This window comes from Prunus dulcis, chromosome 1, assembly GCF_902201215.1.
Source record: "Prunus dulcis chromosome 1, ALMONDv2, whole genome shotgun sequence".
NCBI lineage: Eukaryota > Viridiplantae > Streptophyta > Magnoliopsida > Rosales > Rosaceae > Prunus > Prunus dulcis.
In genome coordinates, this window is record NC_047650.1 from 12,521,505 (window position 1) to 12,544,431 (window position 22,927).

The 22,927-nt window shown below is 43.2% G+C and overlaps 2 protein-coding genes across 2 annotated transcripts in view; both read right to left on the minus strand.

Annotated features, from left to right (window-relative positions):
• LOC117614086 (sugar transport protein MST4-like) overlaps positions 1 to 16,525 on the minus strand; it is a 19,392-nt gene extending 2,867 nt beyond the window's left edge. The window contains exons 1-4 of the mRNA XM_034342778.1: positions 16,389 to 16,525; positions 16,065 to 16,130; positions 15,577 to 15,868; positions 14,915 to 15,470 (exon numbers count right to left, since the gene is read on the minus strand). Of these exons, the coding sequence (XP_034198669.1) occupies positions 14,915 to 15,470; positions 15,577 to 15,868; positions 16,065 to 16,130; positions 16,389 to 16,525 (1,051 nt within the window). The remainder of the gene's footprint in view (positions 1 to 14,914; positions 15,471 to 15,576; positions 15,869 to 16,064; positions 16,131 to 16,388) is intronic.
• A 747-nt stretch (positions 16,526 to 17,272) lies between these two features.
• On the minus strand, positions 17,273 to 19,783 carry LOC117634194 (sugar transport protein 13-like). Its single transcript, XM_034368165.1, has 5 exons — positions 19,535 to 19,783; positions 19,130 to 19,452; positions 18,888 to 19,012; positions 18,260 to 18,551; positions 17,273 to 18,126 (listed from the first exon to the last, which is right to left on the minus strand). Exons 1-5 carry the CDS (start codon positions 19,662 to 19,664, stop codon positions 17,464 to 17,466), a joined length of 1,533 nt encoding a protein of 510 aa, XP_034224056.1. The 5' UTR covers positions 19,665 to 19,783; the 3' UTR covers positions 17,273 to 17,463.
• Positions 19,784 to 22,927: the final 3,144 nt, after the last annotated feature.

The window sequence follows — 22,927 nt, forward strand, 5'->3', positions numbered from 1 at the left end:
ATAGACGACTCGACGTCCGCGCCCGCTTGGGCCNGCAAGGAAATGTACATCAAAGGCTAGTCCCCCAAGGAGGTCAGCCAAACAATCATCGCAACGAGGATCGAGAAGAAAGACGTTCAGCTGTCTACTTGCAGAGAAGCGTTCTCGAAAGGCTAGGCCCCTAGGGAGGCCAGTTGGATAACCCTTACAATAAGGACCATGAGGAAAGACGCTCTTTTACTCACTCTCGAAGAACCAATTCTCGTCGACAAGCTACAGAGAATCTTTCACAAGCGCAGTCCACAAACACTCCAACTAGGTAGCGCAGGCAAGAAGGTCGACCCTCGGAGGACAATGAGGAAGTTAGTCAATCTCGTGGAGGTCGCCAACGTAACCGACTAGCAATATGTGCAGAAGACGTTGAGAAGCTCGTGAATAACCGACTTCGAGACTTGAAGACCGGAGGAAACTTCGAGGATTCACTACGTAAGGAGATGGACCAGGTGAACTCTACGCCTTTCACCCTCGATATCGAGTAGGCCGCTCACCCAAAGCGATTCTCGACATCCTCGTTCATACACTTCAAAGGGGATTCCGATCCCGAGAGCCACTTAAAACACTTCAAAAGTGTTATGATCCTCCACCAGGTTGATGACGCGCTAATGTGCAAGGTATTTAAGATAACCTTGTGAGGAGCAGCCCAAGACTGGTTCCACACCCTACCATCGAGGTCGATCAGCAGCTTCAAGGAGCTAGCTTACGTCTTCACCAAAGAATACACATCTTACCGGGCAATCAAGAACAACCCTGACCACTTGTACAACCTACGCAAGAAGTCTAACGAATCCCTTCGAGATTATATCTAGAGATTCAAGGCAGAAAATGCGAACATTGTAGGATGTGACGACCGAATCGCGTCCTCCGCTTTCAAGAAAGGTCTTTCAGCTGAGCACGACTTGTACCGCGAGCTGACTATCACTCCCAGCCAGCCTCTGGCAGAGGTCTAAGCGACTGCGGAACGCTACCCGCTCTGGGATGACGATCGAATCCCCGCAAAGAAGTCTACAAAGCATAAAGATCAGCCAACTAAGCGGGCATGCCAAAGAGGCGACAGATTTAACAACAGGAATAAGGACAAGCGCAGGTCGCATCCACAAGGGGAGGCTACGGCAGGAGAGAGCTACACCAAGTTTACCATCCCCATACATCAAATCTTAGCCCAAGTGAAGAACAAACCTTAGGTAAGAAGACCGCCACCCTTGAAGGGAGATCTGGACAAGAGGGATACTAGCAAATACTGTGCCTTCCATGGAACGCACGGACACACTACGAACAACTGCTTCGCTTGGAAAGCGCATCTTGAAGAACTCGTGAGTGAAAGTCACTGCACATAATTCATTGCGAAGCAGGCCATCCAACGAATTGAAGATTGAGAAACCGCCAAGGAGCCGCCTCAGAAGGTCATAAGGATTAACACAATCCTAACCGACTCCGAGGAGTCTGGGCTCACCAACAAGGAAAAGAAGAGGAAGATCAAACAGGCCACTGTGATCTCTCAAGTCTTGACCGACCTTCCACTAGCTGAGGACGATCCTGTGATCGGCTTCCTAAAGAAAGATCAGATCGGCCTCGACATGCCACATAACGATGCCCTTGTCATCAGCATTCAAATCGCTCAAGCCATGGTCGATCGAATCCGTGCAGACGAGGGCAGCACAGCCAATATCCTACAACTGGCGGTCATCCAACAGATGGGCTTGAAGACAAAGATCAACAAATTAGCCAGATCGCTGACTGGCTTTAATGGTGCAACAACGGTTACCGTGGGCAGACCATGGATTGGCAAGATCAATGCCATCACCTCCGCCACACATCAGAAAATTTGGTACTCAATCCCTTGGGGTGGTGTCGGCCAAATCAACAGCGATCAAGCAATGGCGAGGAAATGCTCCACCCAAGGGCTGAAGAAAGGCAAACAAGCGCAGTTTCTCCCTGTGAGCCAGGCAGATCTAGAGGAGGTTGAGCTATCGAATCTTGCTATCTTATAGCAATCAAAGCGTCAGAACCAAGCCAAGGAAATTCGTCTAGAGGTCTTTCCGGAAGAAGGATGGAAACCTGATGAGGACATCGAGTTAATACACTTGGATCCTGACCAGCCAGACAGGAAAACGCGGATCGGCTAGCGCTAAAGCCCAGAAGAGAATGTGGAGCTTACCACAATCCTCCAGAGCAACAAAGACATGTTCGCATGGTCGCCATCAGACATGCCTGGCATTGACTCGAACATCATCTATCACCGACTCCACATCAACCCCGCATGCAAGCCAGTGGAGCAGAAGAGACGTAACTTCGCACCCGAGCGAGTCGCTATCATCGAAGCTGAGATTGACAAACTCCTAGCTGCTGGCTTCATCAAAGAGGTCTCTTACTCAGAATGACTTGCCAACGTTGTTTTGGTGGCAAAACAAGAAAAGGGCAAATGGAGAGTTTGCGTCGATTACACATATCTCAACAAGGCATGCCCTAAAGATAACTTTCCATTGCCGAGAATCGATCAACTCGTGGATTCCACTTCTGGCAATCAGCTGCTCAGCTTCATGGACGCCTACTCCGGCTATAACCAAATCCTGATGCACGAGGATGACAACGCGAAAACTTTTTTCATCATCGAGAGAGGGACATACTGCTACAAGGGCATGGGCTGAAGAACGCCAGAGCAACCTATCAAAGGCTCGTAAATAAAATCTTCAAGGAGCAAATCGGCAAAACTATGGAGGTCTACGTGGATGACATGCTGGTCAAAGCCCCAAAATGTGCAGATCACATTGGAAATCTTGCTGAGTCATTCAGCTTGCTCTGCCAGTATCGCATGAAGTTGAATCCAAGTAAATGCACGTTTGGTGTATCCTCCGGCCGATTCTTGGGATACCTAGTCACGTAACGAGGTATCAAGGCACACCCACGTCAAATCAAAGCCATTCTCGAGATGAAATCGCCCTCCACAGTGAAAGAAATACAAAGTCTAACGGGCAGAGCAGCGGCCCTCAACTGATTCCTCTCTAGATCAACTGACAAGTGCAGACCATTCTTCAAAGCTTTGAAGAAAGGACAAAAAGACAAATAGGATGAGGAGTGCGAAGTGGCTTTCCAGAATCTGAAGACTGACCTCACCTCACCTCCTCTGCTCTCAAAGCTAGTCCCTGGTGAGGACTTGTTCGTATACCTAGTAGTGTCCAACTCAGCTATCACCCCATCAGCCGAAAAAGAGAAGTTGGTCAACCAAAAGAAGGAAAGTTCAAAAGCAGACGGGACCTCCGCAGAACCTAGCCAACCCAGAGACATGTGGCAATTGCGCGTAGACGGAGCGTCGAACTAAAAAAGAGCTGGAGCAGAGGTTGTCATCACCACTCCTGATGGAACCCTGTTGGAGCAAGCTATTACGCTTGGCTTCCCGGCCTCGAACAACGAGGCAGAATACGAGGCATTTCTTGTCGGCCTACGCTTGGCAAAATAGCTCGCAATAAAAAAGCTAGCTATTTACTTTGACTCACAATTGATCACGAATCAAGCCTCAAGTGAATACATTGCGAACCACCCAAGGATGATCCTATACCTTGACAAAGTCCAAGAGCTTTGAAGGCATTTCCCACCTTCACCATCCAACAAGTGCCCCGGGCAGAGAACGCTCATGCAGACGCACTGGCAAGCCTAGGATCAGAGCTGGATACCCAGTTCAGACGCTCCATCCCGGTCGAACACCTTGACCGACCAAGCATTGAAGAAATAGAGCTAATCGATACCATGCAGATTGACGGGGACCCCAGCTGGCAAGACCCCATCATCGACTATTTGACGAATGGATACCGTTGTTGGCAAGACCCCAGCTGGCAAGACCCCATCCGGACAAGAGGGATACTAGCAGAAGGCCGCGAGATACCACATGCACGGCAACAAGCTCATCCGCAGATCATACTCCGGCCCTCATCTCACTTGCATAAAGTAACCCTCAAAAACTTGAGGTTCTTTGCAAAATTCACGACGGCAAGTGTGGCAACCACTCTGGGGGCAGGTCGCTCGCCCAGAAAGCTCTAAACATAGGCTACTTCTGGCCTACCATGCGTCACGACTTCGCTGAATATGTCAAGAAGTGTGATCACTATCAGCGATACAAGCCGATCCCTAACCTGCCTGCTGAAGTCTATCATCCGCAAAACAGTCCATGGCCGTTTATGCAATGGGCCATCGACCTGGTGGGTCCCTTGCCACCAGCGCTCACCAAGAAAGAAATGATGATCGTTGCCACCGACTACTTTACTAAATGGATCGAGGCCGAAGATCTATCCTCTATTCATCTGGAGAAACATCATATGCCGGTTTGGCTGCCACAGTCGCTGGTTACCTATAATGGCTCACAGTTCATTGGCAAGCAGATCACCGCTTTTTGCTAAATACAAGATCAAGCGACACTTGTCCACCCCGAGGTATCCACAAGGAAATGGACAAGCCGAGACATCCAACAAAGTTATATTGGACTGCTTGAAGAAAAGGCTGGAATGCGCCGAAGGAAAATGGGTGGATGAACTCCCCGGAGTACTATGGGCTTATCGCACCACTAAATGAAGATCGACTGGTGAAACCCCATTCTCCCTCGCCTATGGAACAGAAGCGATCATACCACCTCACATCACTGTCCCCTCCATAAGTCTGGAAGTGGGCAGTGTTGATCAAAACTCCGAGTAGATGAGGCTCAATCTCGACTTACTTGAGGGCGAGCGTGAGAAACCATTATCCGGGTCGCCTCCTATCAGCAGCAGTTGAAGTCTTACCACGACAAAAGAGCTAAGGTCAGACGATTTCAACCAGGCGACCTTGTACTAAGAAAGGCTTTCATTACTACACCAAGACAGAGGTTAAAAAAGATGAATCCTAACTGAGAGGGCCCTTATGTGATCAGCCGACCCGGGGGCAGAGAAAGCTACACACTCGACACTATGGATGGGAAGGAAATATCGCGACAATGGAATGCTCACCATCTTCGAAAGTATTATCCGTAGTGCTTCCTCATGACTGCTAGAAGTTCTAAGTTTTTGTACCAAGTTGTTTCTATTTTCGAATAAAGGACTGTAATATTATGAATATCAATATAAGTTCAGTTTCTCATTCCAAAATGTCTCATCTGCCCATGAAACACAACATTTGCCCATAAGCAGCGTCCTTCGGGAGACGCAGGGTACGCTAAGAATTTCCTAAGGGAGATGTCCAGGTCCCTATCCGTTTCTTAAAGGAGGCAGGATAGTCACATAGTTGCCCATAAGGAGCGTCCTAAGGGAAACGCAGGGCGATAACTAAAAGCGTTCGTTCGGAGACGCAGCCCGCTAAAAAAGCGTCATTCGAGAGACGCAAGGTGCGCCAGGAATTTCCTAAGGGAGATATCCAGGTTCTTATATGTTTCCTAAGGGTGGCAGGATAGTCACACAGTTGCCCATAAGGAGCATCCTAAGGGAGACGCAGGGCGACGACTAAAAGCGTCCGTTTGGAGACGCAGCCCGCTAAAAAAACGTCCTAAGGGAGACGCAGGGTGCGCCAAGAGTTTCTTAAAAGGAGGTCGCCATGCTTCATGAGGGAAATATCCAGGTTCCTATCCGTTTCCTAAGGTTGGCAGGATAGTTACACAGTTGCCCATAAGGAGCGTCCTAAGGGAGACGCAGGGTGACGACTATAAGCGTCCGTTTGGAGACGCAGCCTGCCCAAAAAGCGTCGACGCAGGGTGCGCCAGTAATTTCTTAAAAGGAGGTCTTCATACTTCCTGTGAAAAATATCCAGGCTCTTATCCGTTTCCTGAGGGAGGCAGGATAGTCATGTAGTTGCCGATAAGCAGTGTCCTACGGGAGATGCAGGGCGACGACCAAGGCATCCTACGGGATGTGCAGAACACACCCGGAGTCCCTCAAGGGGGACCCTGGTGCTCGCCAACTTCCTAAGGGGAATCATCTTACGGGATGTGCAGAACACACCCGGAGTCCCTCAATGGGGACCCTGGTGCTCGCCAACTTCCTAAGGGGAATCATCCTACGGGATATGCAATGCATGCCCGGAGTCCTTCAAGGGGGACCCTGGTACTCACAAATCTCTAAAGGAGGACGTGCAATGACAGGACCCGCCCCATAATTTCCTGAAAATCGGAGCGGACCTCGTCTTTGTTCCGACATCACCCCGATGCCGGGCCCACTTACTAAAAACCGAGACTCTCTACCAAAATTTTGGCAGAGTCTCCCCTGTGAATTGAACAAACCCAACAAAACTCAACCTGCATAAAAATACAAAATAATCCCAACCAGCAGCATGCTTTAAAGCGAATAAACAGTTTACAACAAAATGGCCTCAGGCCTCACAATTCAAACCCTAACAGGGGCGATAACAGAGCATGTCTAAGAACTTCAATTTCAACAAAACAAAGTTCAAAGGGAAAAACATGAAGAAAGAGTCTTACGAAGGCTCAAGGCTCGAAAGCGCACGATCCGGCTCTGCTGCGGAGCTCAGTCAACTACTGGTTGGGGAGGCGTAAAACGGAAAATTGTGAGTGGACAAAATAAATTCAGTTCAGTGTAAACTAACGTAATATAACCCCACCGTTTAGAAAACCATGCAAGAAATCCCATGCATCTCAAAACCGTCATACTCAAATATATATATATATATAATATATATATATGAAAACAAATCAATACCAGATATCAAGTTCGAAATCCATAAAGAACGCTTTACAAAACCCACCATCCAAAACTTATAAATCCCACAACTAAACTTTCGAAAGCGTACCCATTGGCACGACCGACAAGGAAGTATCCTCACCGAAAAACAAGAATGAATGAATTATATATATATATAAATATATAATATTAGAGATATATATATATATATAATATAAATATGACTATCACCTAGTTCTACCGGGGAAACAATCCAACCGGGGGATTGTTTAACTAGTCACCCTGGCAGAGTCCTCATTAAGAGTCCTCAATCCACCATGTGACTAGGGAAGGAGCCGTCCAACTGGGGGACCAACTCTCAGCCAGCACGTACCGTCGATAACCTCAAAACCCGTACGTCTGTGATCAGTCATACGTGCGCAGACTACCCAATCAAGGGTCTACAGCAACATCCCGTCAAGGATGCCCCGGGTTCCGACAATTCCAAGTATCTCAAGTCTCCGTATCCAAGTTCCAAATCCGGGGAGGTACATAGAGTAGTGCTTATAGCACTCCAAATTGACATTCTATACTCACCACTTTCCACAATCTCATCTCAACAACCCAAGTACCTCACACATAGCCAAACATATATAGAAATCCTCAAAATCCATATATCCATACTCAAGATACTCAAATATGTCAAAACCCAAAATATATTTTCAATGCCTCATAAAAATATCACTTTCAAAGACTGAATATTTAATATATCCAAAATACCATTTAAAACATCATGCATAATATTTCCCAAAATCCATATAAAATATACTTTCAAAACCCAACTATGCCAAAGCGCTATACAAATATCAAATTCAACCCATGAATATAATATATTCAATAAATCATTAAAAACGTTAAGCATAAATCTTTCATCAATAAAACCATGCATAAGATTTGAAAACAAAGTCCACTCACAAGTAGTCCCACGCTGCTTGAACCTGAGAGGGTCCCACCTGCTGCGTATGCGTGGTCGGAGTACCTATTTCAGAATACGTATACGAGATTAATACGAAGCGTTTCGAACGAGTACTTTGAATTAAATATCCTAATTTCCCAGGTTTCTAATAAGTGTACTAGGAATAAGACGTTCTAAGGTCCAACTGACCAATTTGGATGATGGAACAGCTTCGGGAGACACTCGGTCAACCGACGGTCAGACTTCCCAATTTGGGTCAGCGGGGCCCACGGGACCCACGACCTCAGTTTTACAATCCGAAAGTTCCTGAAGGTTTCACAAGGTCTAAGATACCCGTCTCGCAAGTTTGGTCCGAAACGGGCGGTTAGATCGCTTACGATTGAACGATCGGTCGGTTATTATAAAACATAAACTTTAAGTTATTGAATCGGAACATCCGGGGCTCCGATTCATGATCCGTGAAGTCCTACACGATCCTAAGAATACCTAGAACAACATATTTTAATTGGGAAACGATCCAACGGTCAGAACCTATCAAACTCAGATAATGCACAATATGCGAAAATCCGTTCGATAGTCAAACGATGTCCGAATTGAGATCCGCAAAATCCTACGTACTCGTGACAACCAGGAGATCGCATTGGGACAATAATGCCCTTCTGCTACAGTGCCCACGGGCGGCCACGCGTGCAGGTGTCCAAAGCGATAAAGCTTCGCCAGAAAATCTCCAAACTACAAGCCACCCTCCTGGCTACAGGTTCTACTCGACGAGTGGAACACTTTATTCAACTACACCCAAGTCCAATTCGGACGGCAAGTGGTCGGAATTGGAGTCGGAAACTCACATTTTAACCCGAAACTTCACGGCCTCGATCCGGCGACCACCGTCACCATTGTCATCGTACAACCTAGGAAATAGCTAGAAGGGGAGGAGAGCTACCTGTTCCAAGCGACGGTGCAGCTTGCGATGGCTGAAAACGTCGCCGGTGATGTCGGCAGTTTTGGCTGGTTTTTCACGTCGTTGCCACCGCAGTTCGCCAGGTTTTCAATCGGAGAAAAGGGGTGGGCTGGGTAGAAGAGGAAGAGAGGAAGATTTTGCAAGAAACGACACCTGAAATGGAGGTTGGACGGCGAAGGTCTCGCCGTCTGAAATTCCGGCAAAAAATTGAATCGGGGGAGGGGGTTCAGCCGAGAGAGAGAGAGAGAGAGAGAGAGAGAGAGAGAGAAGTCAGATATTTTTAACCCAAATTTTGAAATATTTACGATTTTGCCATTGTCAGTGTTTTGATCGTAACTTCTTCGTTACAACTCCGAATTAAGCCTACCGCGTGTCTCCGAATTCGTCTTAGTACAATCTTCCTAAAAATACCAGTCACTGCCCCAAAAACTTTTTGGGCAAGAAAATGACCAAATTACCACTACCCTAAGGGTAAATTTGTAAATTCACTTAAATAATTTAAAATAGGAATTAAATTTGGAGTCGGGGTGTTACATGCAATCAAAACACAGGCTGGTTACTTAAGCAGTTCACAAGTCAAATATGCAAATTGAAGTTGGAAAATGTAATTGAAATTTCCATAACAAACAGACCAACTGGCCAAGTTCAACAAGAAGAAGATGGTCAAATAAGACCAGTTATTCTAAACAAAAAAGCAAACTACAAAAGCTGAAAAGAAACAAAAAAAAGAGTCTTCATCTACTTGGAGACGCCAGCAGAAGACCTTTAAGCTGTAGCCTCTTCGGCATCCACCTGACCAGCTACGCCTTCAGCAACTCCATCTGCCTGAATCATGACATCTGCCATCATTTCATCTACTGCGTCCACCTCTGCTTCATCATCTCCAGTTACCTGCTCTTCAGTTCCCCCTTCCACAGGGGGTGAGTCGGGGCATAGCATCTCGATGTCTACATCGTCAATCGCATACAAGGAATCAGTCCCATCTGCGCAATGCAGGTAGCCCAACTTGTACGCATCTATGGTGACTTTAGACTTGGATTCTTTAGCAGACTTATGATAGACATGAAATCTTGCCAGAAGTTTGTCATAGCCAAGGGAGATGTCAGTATTCTTATGCTCAAGACGAAAGAAGGCATCTTTTCGACTAGCCAAATCAGCAGCGGAAGAGTTGAGCTCGGAATCCTTCTCGATAAGGGAGTTTTTCAGCCCAGATATCATCCCCCTCAAATCAGACGTCTTCTTCTCGTAGCCGGCCTGCTCGGCGGAAAGCTGGCTGGCCAATTCAGCATTGTTCTTCTCCAACTCGCTGAGCTGGGCAGAAGAAGGGGCAACAGCAGATGAGTTCTGAATAGTCTCAGCAGCAAAAGCAGTCAGTTTTTAATCAGATGGAATGACGCTTCCCTTTGTTTTTCCAAGGAAGGGCACGAGAAAGTGCCAAGATCGCCTGCTTGACGGATGTGATTAACCAACTCAGCACAGGACGACAGGTTTGATAGGAAGTTCATCTTGAGCAGATCAGATACGCATGCATCCCCTACAGAGCTAGGCTTGTTCACCTTAGGACCAACTGCCGACATTGAGGAAGAACCCTTAACCCGGGCAGATGACTCTCTCATCTTCTTAGCCTCTGCCAACCTCATCTCCAAAAGAGTCAATAATGCTGGATCATAAGCAGACCTCCCATTTCGATCTTCATCGTTTGACCGATGCAGACGACTCGAACTTCTAGGAGGAATGTCTGCATCTCTTTGACGCTCGGCAGAACTAGGTCGGGCACGAGCTGCTTCACGAAACATATCATAGTTTTCGAGCATGTCAGTAGGAGGCTCCGGCAGAACACCCCAAATACCGCGCATACCACCAACCTTCGTGCTATCTGCACCCGTGAGATGCTTGACCCTGGCAGATGATGAGGAAGCAGACCCCACTTGAGTCTTCTCAGCAGAAGTGAACCTTGGTTTCTTCCTCGATGGAGACCCATCCTTTGCGTGCGAAGAAATAGCTTCACCTCTTGAAGATTTGGCAACAGCCTTTCTCTTTGAGAGAGATTCAGCAGAACATTCTTCCTGTCCGCCAAGCAGATCATTAAGGTCAGGACTGTTCTGCTTCCACCTTTCGACATCCTCGGCAGGGGGCAAACCACCGTCTTCCTCCCAGTACTCACTCAACAGCCAGCGCCACTCGCGAAACCTTAGAGGGATGTTCAAAGCACGACGGACCTTAGCCATGTCCGGCCCAAGCTCCAATTGCTTGCTAATGTCACTCACTACAAGCAGAAGACAGAAGTTAGTCAGCCACACTTCAAGAAATTCAAATAAAAGGAGCATATAAAAAATCGCAAAAAGACATACCATCGCAATAGGTGATGGGAACAAGTGGGCCGTCACCGACGTCGCCCTCCCACCGTTCGCTGACCTCCAACACGTCGTCATGCCAAGCGTGATCCCCTTGACTAAGACTGTTGAACAGCTTGGCCTTGTAAATGCTAACTTGGGCATACCGCTCGAAGTGCCTCACTTTGAAAAAATAAAAGAACTCTTGCACCGTTAGCTCCAACATGAAGAAACAACTCAGATTCTCGAAACAACTCAGATTCTCGAAGCACATGATTACCCAGTAAACGTTTGGAGTACACTGGCTCGGAGCACACCCCATGGTGCAGAACACCTCCTTGAAAAGCTTTGACAGTGGGAATTTGAAGCCCAAGGAGAAGTAAAAAGGACGGAAGGTGATGATCCTAGCATCAAGATCATTCGCATCCACCAAAGGCTCGTTGTCCGTCCGAGACTTCAATAACTTTTCTCGCACATCATCTGGAATGGCAGACGCATAAGCTGCCCGCCACTTCTGGAACTGAGCATCAGTCGTGATGCGATGCAGGTTGGCCACGAACTTCTTGCTATGCACTATGGAGCCTCCCCATAAATACAAAGGAACCTGAGGGCTTGGAGCCTTGCTACCATCTCCGGAAGACATGGTTGATCAACAAGTAGCTGTAAAAAAAAAAAAAAATTTACGAGTTAGAATACCAACAAGAAAAAGAAAAAAAAAGCAACTGCAGCAACAAATAAAAAATAAAAAGAGGCAGCCCAGTCCAACTCACGCCTCCAGCCCAGCACGAAGGCCCACATCGCGCAGACCAGAGCCTGCTCCAAAGCGCACCATGGCCCAGCTCAGTCGAAGCCCAGCGCACATCCCAGCTAGGCCTGTTCTCCAGCTCCAGCACGCAAGGCCCTCCTGGCTGGCACAAGCCCACGTCGCGAGCAAGGCCCAGCGCGTCTCCAGGCCACTGCTCCGAAGCCCAGCATCTTGGGCTTGGTTCTTCCATGCACAGCCCACACCTCGCGCCAGGCCCAGTGTCACCTTGCCTCAGCTGCAGCATGCTTGCTTTAACGCAAGCCAACTTCACCCACAAGGCCTGACGCCTTGTTGCCTTCTCCTTGAGCCCAGCGCAGGTGGACACAAACCTGCCAGCCCTTCCATGCTCTAATTACACCCCAGCCAAGTGCCGATCCATGAGCAAGCACCTCCCTTCCTCACAGCTTGCTGCCAAAAATCGGAACAAAGACAAAAAAAAAAAAAATACAACCCAAGGACAATTACCTTGGGTGTGCGGTGAAGATAAGAATTCAAGAAGAACGGGAAAAATTCTCCAAAGCTTACTCTCTCTCACTAATGAAATCGGAATGGATTTTGGATGTGAAGAATAAATTGGAGGAGCCCTACATTTATAAGGATAAAAATTCTTTGACCTACAAGGAATTGCAAACTCTTTCCAACTTGGGAGTTCATAAAAATTGGCAAGTCAAACACTTCCTCTACTTGGGAGCCCAAGTCCATGAAGGAAGCCCAGTTACAGCTGGACAGCCCAACGGATAATTTACATCTCCTACACGCCACCACGCGCTATGCAGAAGCTGGGGGGCATTTGTGAGAACCTAATTAAATCAAATCCTAGGTCAAATAATTCCTTCCATTTGGGGATTATTTGACCTAATTGGGATTTAATCAACCTAATTGGGAGTTACTCAATTTAATTGGGAATTACCCAATAAAATTGAATGTTACCTAATTAGGTTGAGAATTGATTTGGTTAATTACCATGATTCCCAATTAAATGAGGGGTTACCTAATTGAATAAGGATTTGAGTTGATACCTACCACAATTAGGGATTTGATTTACCCTAATTAATCAAATCAATTCCAAAAAGGGGTACGGAATTATTCCTCTGAAACCCTAGCCTCCGAGACCACTATAAAAGCATAGCCACACACAAGGGTTGAGGTACGTCAGAACTACTACTAAAATCTCTACAGAAAATTCCTCTCAAACCTTAGCCACCTCTTTTCTCTCTCTCTTTTACATAAGGCTCTGGCCGCCCGATTTATATTATAAACACATCTCGTACACTATTTTAGCTATCGTTTCTCTACGGATCGATTGAACTGACTTAGGCATCGAAGGGCCTTTGGCCAACACCCGCCAGGTGTGGTCCTCTTATTTGTTCTATTTTGCAGGGAGAAAGAGGCAGCGAAGAAGAAAGGGGAATCTTTCGAACCGAATATTCTCGTGGGGAAATTTGCTCCCACAATTACTGTGGCTCTTATAGAGATTGGATGGCACACAGATAAAGCTTTGCTCAGTTTGCATCTTGCCACTCTTTCTGACGAAGCTATTAAGCATGTGGTCATGAGGCTTGGTCTATTCTCATAAAGATCGCTATGCTACAGTTTCTCCTACTTAATCATCTTAAGACAGTTATTAAATGCCATCCGGAAAGGTGCAGATTCCATTAATAGATATTTGTAATGGAAGCAAACTCAGGATCAACTCAAGACGAAGTAATGTGGTTTTCTTAGACAATAATCTCATCTCATGGCAGTCTAAGAAACAAGGTTCAGTATCTTGAAGCTCTACTGAAGCTGAATACAAAGCTTTGGCTAATGCATCTGCAGACATTGCTTGGATCAGACAACTGCTCTGTCATCTTCATGTTGTTCTTCCAGATCCACCAAATCTTCATTGTGCCAATTTGTCAGCACTTGCTTTAAGCGATCAGATCCTGTTTATCACTCTCACATTAAACATTTTGACATTGACTTCATTTTGTGAGGGATCAGGTGCAAGCACGAGATATGTTACTCGAGTACACTTCTACTGCTGAGAATAAGTTGCAGACTTGCTTACCAAAAGCTTACACAATCCTATTTTCCAGCATCATTGTGCTAATCTTAAGCTGGGTGCCCCAGCTACAATTGAGGGACAACTATAGAAGTTGTTACGTTTGTTACTAATTCTGTTTAAGAATTAGTTAAGACCAAGCTATAAAGCTAAAGAGTCTCACTTGTATCTCTAACAGATTGAAGAAAATCATCAGAAAAGCCTTTCTTTTCAATTTCCTTTTCCTCTTCGTTTGTCTTCTTCCACTGAATCTTCCTCTCTGGTTGTCATCATGAACCCCTACAAAGTTAAACTACATACAATTAAGGACAGCTTTGACAATTGAATTGATAAACGAGATTGAAAAATGTTAAATTTAATACACATTTGAAGAATATAGAAAAATCTAGAAGAAATTAGAAAACTCAAGAAAGTTCACTAACTTTGACAAAGTCAAGTTTTAAGAGAGGATTATTGTAAACTCTAGAAAATTCCTAATAAAAATCTCTTAATAAGGTAATATTATATTATAAAGTAGTGGCTAGGAGAAGAAACCAAGTCCACCGACTTGGACAATGGCGGCAGCTTTAGTGTATAAATAGATGTTGTTGTCTCTTGTACAAAGCTAAGAGAGTAAGAACAGGCCAAATAGCCAGCAAAGAGAGTGAGAACAGGCCAAATAGCCAGCAAAAAGAGAGAGAATAGGCCAATAACCCAAAAGGCAAGCCTAGCAAATAGTTTCTTTCTAGTTGTTGAAGGCCAATAAGCCTACCCGTATATAAAGCCTTGTACCCATCTTTTGTTGAATAAATAAAATCACTATTTTGTTCTCTAAAACCCAACAAGTGGTATCAGGGCATCACACACGCTGATCACACACCTACTATATTCCAACAAAAAAGAATAAAATGCATGAGAGGTAGCAGGAATAATTTTCATTGGAAATAATGCAATCCAAGAGAGGAGTGCAGGACTGCATTTTGTAAGTGCCCTCTCAAAAATTAAAGAAGAAATCCTAAGATTCAAATCGAGATAGGAGGAGGTAAGATAGTTCAAGGCGTACAACTTTCCCTTGGGATTATCTTCAAAGTATCGCTCCCAAAACCAGTGTTGCTTCCGAACTCTTTCTGTCATCTCTTCAATAGGGACACCCTTGGTCTCAGGAATTAAGATCACAACGAAAATTGTCACGACAAAGACCCAAAATGTGAAGAAGAGGAAAATGCCAAACTTTATGTTGCAAAACATTGAGAGGAAGGCCTGTGCTATGATAAAGGTGAAGAGCATGTTGGTACAGACAGCCACACTCTGGCCGGCTGAGTGGGCCTCTAATGGGAGCATCTCGTTAGGGATCAACCACCCAAGAGGTCCCCAAGACCACGCGAAGGATGAAACAAAACTGCAAACCATAATCACCACAACAATTGCCAAGCCATGGTCGAGGTTGTTAGAGTGATCCTTCAAGTTGTGTCCCATTATTATTGCAACCACCAATTGACAAAGGAACATTTGGACACTAGCTTCTAACAATAGAACACGACGACCAGCTCTGTCGACAAAATATATTGATACAATGGTTGAGAGGACATTGACAGCTCCTGTGATAACAACTGAGTAGAGGGAAGCATCACTCTTTAATCCCAAGGTCTGGAACAAAACTGGAGCGTAGAACATGATTGCGTTAATACCAGTGAATTGCTGGAAAATCTGTAGGCATGTAAAACATGACATGTGAGACTATCTGATCCGCATTAAACGTAACTAGGATTTTGAATTGCCTCAGTTAGCACAAGTACTAGTATAGTAGCGGCACCTGCATCCAAATTGCAATGACCAATTGAGGCCTGTTCCTACGCTTAAGGAGGTTTCTGAAAGGATGCTTCATTTCTTTTGCCACACCACTTGCCTCGACAATCTCTAAGAATTCTGGATCCACATTGTCAACACCCCTAATCCTTTTAAGAACTGCTTTTCCTTCCTCCAACTTACCTGGTTCGATCAAACTGTTAGGAGTGTCAACCACAATGAGAGACCCAACAGTTAGCAAACCTGCTGGAATGGCAGCCAAACCTAGTGACACCCTCCATCCATATCCCTCTGTAATTCTGTGCATACACGATGAAAGTACATTAATTAATCACTGGTATATAATTACGGGTGATTAATGGAAACGATTGCTTATTCTGTGAAGCCATATATCTAACTCGTTCAATTGTTACCTAAGAAGTAGAGAGAACTACCACTAAAATGATAGATGCCGGTTCATATATCTTCTTTTTCAAATTGGGGAGGATGGCTTACTTGTTAGTTCTATAATTTATAAGATTTGCAAAAAGAATGCCAATAGCGATATTTAGCCGGAAGAGTTTGTAAAATGAGGGGTTTATATAGTAGAGTACCTCCTGGCAATAGAGAGTGAACTGCGCAGAAAATGGATGATTTATTCTGTGCCATGGTCAGGATCCTTCCCCAAGGCATGATCGATGGTTGGTTTTCTTTCTTGATTTGCTTGGTTAGGCTTTAACGAGAAGTTCGTTGCACTGAAGTTGATCCAGTCTTTTTAGAGTAAGCTTGCCCTTGTCATCCTTAAGAAACGGAGAAGGAGCGACGGCAGCGTTGTTGACGAAGGACATCAGGTTGCGACTCTTGAGGAGAGGGAGAATCTGGGCCAACCAAAGGGGATAGTTATTGCGATCAAGCTTGATATGAACAGCTTGAGTGATAGAGGGAAAAGCAGCAGCGGAATCAGAAGAAGAAGCCATGGGGAAAAAAAAAAAAAAAAAAAAAGACGGATAGAAGAGAATTTTCAAACTATAAGTCAATAGGCTCTTGATACCATGAAAGAAGTGGAACGTATGGGGTAAAGCCTTAATAATCATGAGGGCGCGTATTGTATTGATTTATACAGTATTACAGATAGAGTCCTATATCAAATATGATAAGAATATAATGTCATCAGATAACCAAGAGGAATCCCACATGAAATAAACGTAAACACAAGATAGAGTCTTAAGGACAATAGTCATCTACTAAAGAGGACCACATTTAACGGTATCATGTGGCCCCTAACATTATTCATTTCAGAAACTCACGAATTGTGCTACGTTTGCTAATGACCAGATCACCCTTACCAAACAGAGCATCCTTACCAAACATCTCCAAGCTAGTATAACCATCTTTACAAATCTGATTGTAAATATAAACTGCAAATTCGTGACTAAATTCGGGTATAAATTATAAAACCTTAAGGATACCAACTCTTCATTTCGTTAGAAGATATCCCAAACTCGAATTCCCTTTCTCCTAAGTTAAAAAGAAAGAAGAAAAAAGAACTAAAGTTCAACCTTAAATTCGTGATAGGATTATTGTTCGGATACAAGAAAGATCAGGTTGTGTTGTCCAATCAATTAGGATATGTGTACTGTGTCACAAGAGAAGGAAATTAAATGGAGACCGGAAAACACAAACATAACTGCAAACAAGACAATGCTAGAAAGGAACTGTAACAATATAGAAATAAAGCATGAACAATTGTAATGTATCTACAATTGAGGAAATTAAGCACCAAAATTAAATAGAGCCACAGGCACACAGAGATCGCGTGCTTCGAGGCTAGCTAACACTTATGAAAGAAAACTTCCTACAAAAAGAAAATTTGGTTCGAGGGAGTCGCCATCAGAGGCTATGTAAGGCCAGTGCTTCAAGCATACCCCTTTTCCTTCGGTTCATCTTCGGAGTCATCCATATATCTCTTCCAAAACCAGTGCTGCCTCCAGACTACGTCGCTCATTTCTTCAATAGGGACACCCTTGGTCTCAGGAAGTAAGAAGTAGACAAAGACAGTCATGATCAAGCACCAAGCTGCGAAGAACAAGAATATGCCAAACCTGAAGTGACAAAGCATTGAAAGAAAGGCTTGTGCTATAACAAATGTGAAAAGCATGTTGATACACACAGTCACACTCTGCCCAGCCGAACGGGCCTCTAGTGGGAATATCTCACTAGCAACCAACCAGCAAAGAGGTCCCCAAGACCAGCCAAATGAGCCCACAAAAGAGCAAATAATCACAACCACAAGAATTCCCATGCCCTTGTCGAGGTCGTTCGATTGATCCTTCAGTTTCCATCCCAGTATGACTGCAATGATCACATGAGAAATGAACATTTGGATGCCACCTTCTAGCAAGAGCATGCGACGACCAGCTCTGTCCACGAGGAAGATTGACACAATGGCTCCTAGGACCATGATACCTCCTGTTATAACTGATGAGTAAAGGGAAGCATCGTGCTTGAATCCCAAGGTCTGGAACAAAACTGGAGCGTAAAAATTGACTGAGTTAATTCCTGTGAATTGCTGGAAGAACTGCAGCAAACAACATGACCACACACAAATTAAGAGAGTCAAAATTTGGGAAAGTTTTCTTGCCAGACATGCTATCAAACTGTGATGATCAGTTGAGCCTATACGGAAAAAAAACTGTGAAATAATTAATGACCTGTAAAAAAACTGTGATGATCAGTTGAGGTCTATTCCTACGCTTAAAGAGATTTCTGAAGGGATGCTGCACTTCTTTAGCCGCACGACTTGCCTCAAGAATCTCTAGGAATTCTGGATCGACATTGTCAATACCCCGAATCCTTTTAAGAACTTTTTTTCCTTCCTCCAACTTACCTCGTTGGATCAAACTGTTTGGAGTGTCTGTTACAATGAGAGCCCCGAAGGTTAGCAAGAGTGATGGAATGCCAGCCAAACCCAGTGAAATCCTCCATCCATATCCCCCTTCAATTCTGCATGTGGTGGCCCAAAACATTATAGATGGGAGTGAATATTTATGGTACAAAAACAAATCGAAATACAGAAGCTCAATAAAATATTATTGTGTTAAAGACTTATGCTAGTAAGCTGACTTTTTAATTAATAATTATTATATAATTAGTGAGACTCCCTTTAGCCTTCCACATGCATAATGTTATCAATTCATGTCGTAATATATGTATATTTACTAGCAATACCTAAAGTATAAACTTTGTAGTTCATCTATGTTATAACATGTGGATTAGTAACACCGGGTACTTTCACAAACAAAAATTGATCGTTAATTAGGAAGAACTACGCTGGCTTACTTTGCAGTTCCATAATTGATAAGGTTTGCTACAAGAATACCAATGGTGCACATGAGCTGGAAGAGTAAGTTAAGTGCCCCACGAATTCTTGTGGGTGCAACCTCCGAAAGGAAAAGTGGCACCGCCTGTTATAGATAACCAAATTATTTACTGAATAATTAATTAACTAATATTAACCAACATCATTAAGAGTAGGTTAAATAAGATTTGATGTAAGTATAGTAACATATATATATATGTACCTGGTTAGCAAAACCAACTCCACAACCAAGTAAGAGCCTCCCAACAATAAGCATGATAAGGTTCTGGGCTGCAGCATTAAGAATCGTTCCAACTATAAAGAAAATTCCAGCAATGAGCATGCTCATCTTTCGACCGAAGACCCTGGTTGTGTATGATGCAAAGAAGGTTGCTATCAAGGCAGCGATGTACAAAGAAGATGTGAACAATTGCAGGCCTTGATTGTCGTATTTACAGTAATTGCTCTCAAGCCCTGGAATCTGTTGCCTCTTGTATACAACCGGGAAGAATTCCCGTAGAAACTGCGGCATCGATGTAACACCCCCTGCATTGGTATATATCGAATTAAATAAAAATGTAGTGCGTGTGTATGAGATCAGTAGCTAGACAGTCACGTATATATGTACCCGAAATGCCGATATCATAACCAAACATGAGGCCACCGCTAGCGGCCAATATGCAAGAAATGACCACAATAGGTGTGATCTTTGCTTCAAATTCTTCGCCATCGGTCGGCCCGCCAAATCCCCCCGCCATGATTCTGATTTATTTATTTTTCTTATGGTTTCAAACTTACTTAGCTACACTTAATCAGTTTTTACAACCGAATTATATACATATATATAATAAGACGTGACGCAGGTCAACAAAGAAGGAGAGAGTAGCTCGGTGAAATGAGGTGTGTGCATGAGGGGCTTATATATATATTCAAGGCAACAGAGAGTGAAAGACGTACGTAGGAGATGGATGATTTAGTACGTGCCATGGTCAACATCTTTTCCCCAGGCATGACCTGCGGCTGTTGTTCGTTCTTGTTGCTTGGTTAGTCATGAAGGTACGAGAAGTTAGTTGCACCACAGTTGATAAAGTCTTTCAGAGTAATGTCAGAAGAACCACGTTTTCTAACCAGATTCTTTAGCTGACCATGCGGCTGAAATTAGCAGCTTGTACATAATAAATTAAAATGACAAATGTACATCAAGACATTATGCAACTGTACGTAGTCAGAAAAATGCATATGCTTCCTGGTTTAACTTTTTTTTTTTGGCTCTCAATGATACATTTTACTTCATAAAAAAAAAATAGAAGTTGATACATATTCAAATTCTTATTGAGGTGTTGGGTTTAATCATCGGATTTGATGGCTTTGATCCAAGTCTTTTGACTTCTGTGCCACATAAAATTACATTCTTTTTTTAATATTTTATGATGTAATCTTTTTATTATTTTTTTTTTAATCTTTTTTTTTCCCCAATGTTGCCCCTTATGACTTGAATCAAGTTATAGTCATTTATGTCATTATTGCCTATTGACTATTGCATAGTATATATATATATGTGTGTGTGTGTGTGTGTGTGTGTGTGTTTTTTTTTTTTTTTTCACATATTTTCGACAATGTGTAATAATATTTTATGTACCTTTTTTCATAGGTAACATACAATTTTATTTTGTCTATTTTTGTATCTGACTTATAGGTAGTCATCTAAGTATTTTTTGTTGGTAATAATAACACTATTTACCTGTATGTCAGGTACATAATTTAATGTGAGTGCTTGTCTGATCGATTGGTATAATATGTGGTTCTTTACTTTTTATTGTTTAAATTGTATTTTATCCATATATTAGGAATATTATCAAGGAAAGAATTCAAAATTTAAATTATGGAATTTAATTACACATAAATAATGAATTAAATTTAGATTTTCAATGTGTTTTCCTTATTTACCTCAAAGGGTAAAATCCACACAATAAAAAAAGTAATAAATGTCAAAGGACCTACATTTAAAACAAAAAACGCGAGGACTAAACCTAATAAGAGCTAATCGTTTTGGACCTAGATCTAAGAAGCCCCATAAAAATATTTATAAAAAAAAAAAACTCAATGATACATTTTTACAACAATTAGTTGTGTCATGTGTCTCTTGCTCAAGGAAAAAGTGCATGTAGGTTAAAATTAAGGTGGACTCACCAGGCACGTAGGATCCACACTTATGAGTTACTATTCTAAAACATTGAACACTCTACACATTATGTGTTTATATAATCAAGAAAAAAACTCTTAATGTTTTGGAACAAAAAGATCTGAATTACAACAACACATTGCTAGAAATAGAAAAAAGGGTTAATTGTTTTATTAGTTCCTCAACTTTAACCGGATTTGCATTTGAATACCTCAATTTCCAAAATGATACTCGTGGTCCTTTAATTTTAGTTTCGTTTGGACAATTAGTCCCACCATTACTTCTGTCAATTTTTTCGTTAAATTTAGGGGTAGATGGGTCTTTTCAGGTTGGTTTTATTATCCCCCTTCCACATACTCCTCTCTCTGTCTCTATTTTGCTGCATTTGGTTTGAAAAGCTAAGGCTTGAACCGGTTTTGTGAAGTTGTTGCAGTGTTGGATCTGGTTCTTTTTAACCGGGCCTCAAATGGGTTTGTGAGTTTCTCAAATTTGGTCTCTGAGTTTGAAGGTTTCCCGCTACATTTTCAGTTTTTAGTGTTGACTATGTTTTTATGTGCTTAGACCTGAAATCGGTTTTTGAGCATTTCAATGTTGAGATCTGATTTCTGCAGATTTACTAGTCATAGTGAGGTTCAAGATTCTGTGAGTTGGATTTGGTAACCTACTTTTGTAGGTCATAACAGTTCAGTTGAGACTGAGAGGTTAAAGTAAAAATGGCTCCAAGCTTGGATTTTTCCAGGTGGTGGGCAAAGGGCAATACAAGTAATGGTAATCCAGTGGTGGTGACCATGAAGAACCCCAATTACTCTGTGCTGGAGATAAATGGTCCTGATGAAGTATTTGGGCCAGTTGATAAGGACAGAGGCAAGAATGCTAAGCAATTTACATGGGTTTTGCTTCTAAAGGCGCATAAAGCTGTTGGTTGTGTTGCTTGGCTGTGAAATATTCTTTGGTCATTGCTTGGTTCCATTAAGAAAAGATTGATATTTGGGCAAGGAGTGACTGTGGAGAATGAGAAATCTGGAAAAGGAAGAACCTGTTGAATTATAAGTGCTTAAGTTGATTTCAGGATTGAGAATTGTTTTTGTTCTGCTTAGTTTGTATTTCTTTATACTTAGTCCAGGTGTCATAGCTTGATTGGTTAGATAGTGAATGGCTGAGATTGCTTTGATGAATTGCATCCAGCTGCTAACGGTTATATTCTTCTCACACCAAGAGTGTGATATATTGTACTGTGAGCTGAGCTAATGAGAATGTTCTCTCTGCTACACGTATAGCAGAGCAGCCTACAGATTTCATCAGTCTCTCTTACATTCTCTTCTCTCTTCTCTCCAAAATCATACACTCAGATCCTAAAACTCTAACATGGCCTCAGAGCCAGGTTGCATCATCCAAAAGCTGGGCGTTGTTCTGTGAAGAAAATCGATCAAGGTGTGCTCATTCTAAGCTCATGAAGCTGACTGAGTTTGATCAAGGTGATTCTGAAATACGTAATGGCTGGATCTGGAAGTTCAGAGGCCAGAATCCCCATGTTCTCAGGTGAGAACTATGAATTTTGGAGGATTAAGATGGTAACCATATTCAGATCATATGGTTTATGGGGTTTGGTAGAGAAGGGTGTTTTAATCCTAGATTCACAAACGAAGAAGGAATCTGAGGATGGTTCAGAAGAAGAAATTGATGAGAAAACAGCTGCTATTCTCATGAAGGATGCGAAGGCTTTAGGTATCATTCAAAATGCTGTTTCTGATCAGATTTTTCCCAGAATTGCAAATGCTGACTCTGCAAAGATGGCTTGGAATGCTATATTCAGAATATCATGGTGGAGAGCATGTTAGA